The sequence below is a fragment of the Pteropus alecto genome, unplaced genomic scaffold (assembly GCF_000325575.1).
Source record: "Pteropus alecto unplaced genomic scaffold, ASM32557v1 scaffold86, whole genome shotgun sequence".
Classification (NCBI taxonomy): domain Eukaryota; kingdom Metazoa; phylum Chordata; class Mammalia; order Chiroptera; family Pteropodidae; genus Pteropus; species Pteropus alecto.
The window spans coordinates 26147572-26149255 of NW_006442109.1; the positions used below are offsets into that span (position 1 = coordinate 26147572).

Here is a 1684-nt window from a genome sequence, read left to right on the forward strand (position 1 = left end):
TCGAAGAAGAGAAACTTGAGGGAATGGTTCATTAAGGATAATCTAGAGAAAGAACGGAGGTGTTAAACTAAACTGAGAAAGGATTGATTATTCAATGAGCTCTGTATGCATCGATTATCTTTGCTTTGCTAATGAGCCTAGAGCTTGGAAGGGTCATTTCAGATAGAAAATGAGGGTGTAGGCTTTGCAACAGGAAGAGGCAAGAGGGCTTTCTGTTAGCTATGGAAGGAGCACATGTGAGAAAGAGGAGAAAAAGGTGAAAACACTTCAGAAGGGCTGGACTTATAGGTGTGTGTATGTGTATGTGTGTTTGTGTGTGTGTGTGTGTGTGTGTGTGAGATGGTGTGAGAAGAGTGTTTTTGTTTCACTTAAGTATCCTAATTATGAAGATGACTATTAGAATTGAAGAGACAGGGGATCTGCCAGAATGATCGATACATAGACTACCACCTGAGTAAAGGGAGCCCTGTTTTTAGTTCAGAAAGAACCATAGCATAGGGAACATCTTACATGCTGAACATGGGGAAACACTTCCATCTAGAATAATAACAGCAGCTAACACTGTACTTTACATGCATTATCTCATTTAATCCTCACAATAACCTAAAATGTAGGAAGTACTATTATCCCAATTTTATAGATAAGGAAACCGAGGCATATAATTTAAAAAGCACTCCCCTACCCACTTACACTCAGAATCTAAAAGCTAAAATCTAAAAGAAAGAGGAGCTCTCTCTCTTTCTTTATAAGTCCAAAATAGAGCTGTATATATGAAGACATACAATAAGAATAGGGTTTATGGGAATTCCTAACCTAGAATTGAATACAGAGACCCAATCCATACAGGACTAAGGATTCAGTTCAACCCCTCATTTAGAGCCACATATTATGAAACTTCTTAAGTCATTACCTCCTCTAGCTTACTTCCATCTCTCTCTAGCTCTCAGCTTAAAACCTAGACATGATACTTTAGCAAGAATGACAGAATCCAAAGTCAAGGCCTACCTCGGCTCAGAACTTGGTGGTTACATTAAAATCATGAACACATCAACCTCTCCCTCCATACATCAATCCAGGCTAAAACCTTTTCCTTATTGGCACACCCCAGGGTACTGACCCGCCATCTCATTTATTCCTTCTTTACATTTTTCGGCAACTGCTTTATTTACTTCCTTAGATTCCTGACATTCTTTCTCTCCTCCTATTCTTTGGTGACCACATATCCTGGTTTCCTCTGGACAGTCCTGATTTATGCCTATTGCCTTGGAGTGATTGATGGTGATCTCTTTCATTATCAAAAGTATCCTGGGTTGGTTGATAAATTATATGGTCAATCTACTTCTTCTAGCCTTTGGTTTTTTTCTTATGTCCTCCCACCTAGTTCCCTTATACACTCTTCTCCAACCTCTTTGAGGCCTCGACAGAATCTTTCAAACACTTTCTTCATGTTGCCACCCTTCTCCATGGAGATGACCCGTGTGTGATCCTCCTCATTCACCCAGATCAAGAAGCTCTTCTCATTGTTGTGCCTAAGGGCAGGAAAGAGGGAAGGACAGGGATCAAGAGGTGGGGCAAGAATTGGGGGTGATAGAGGGAAAAATGGCATTTATGGGGCCATCAGGACAAAAGAGGTAATGTAAGCGTCATACCAGATCCCACGAGCATCTGGCCAGTCTCGAGCCAT

The 1684-nt window shown here is 40.9% G+C and overlaps 1 protein-coding gene across 1 annotated transcript in view; it reads right to left on the reverse strand.

The window, feature by feature from the left end:
* The window catches only part of LOC102880033 (creatine kinase U-type, mitochondrial), a 5127-nt gene that overhangs the window by 1194 nt on the left and 2249 nt on the right, over positions 1–1684 (reverse strand). The window contains exons 6-7 of the mRNA XM_006920433.3: positions 1650–1684; positions 1406–1529 (exon numbers count right to left, since the gene is read on the reverse strand). The exon at positions 1650–1684 is cut by the window's right edge and continues 10 nt beyond it. Coding sequence (XP_006920495.1) covers positions 1406–1529; positions 1650–1684 — 159 coding nt within the window. The remainder of the gene's footprint in view (positions 1–1405; positions 1530–1649) is intronic.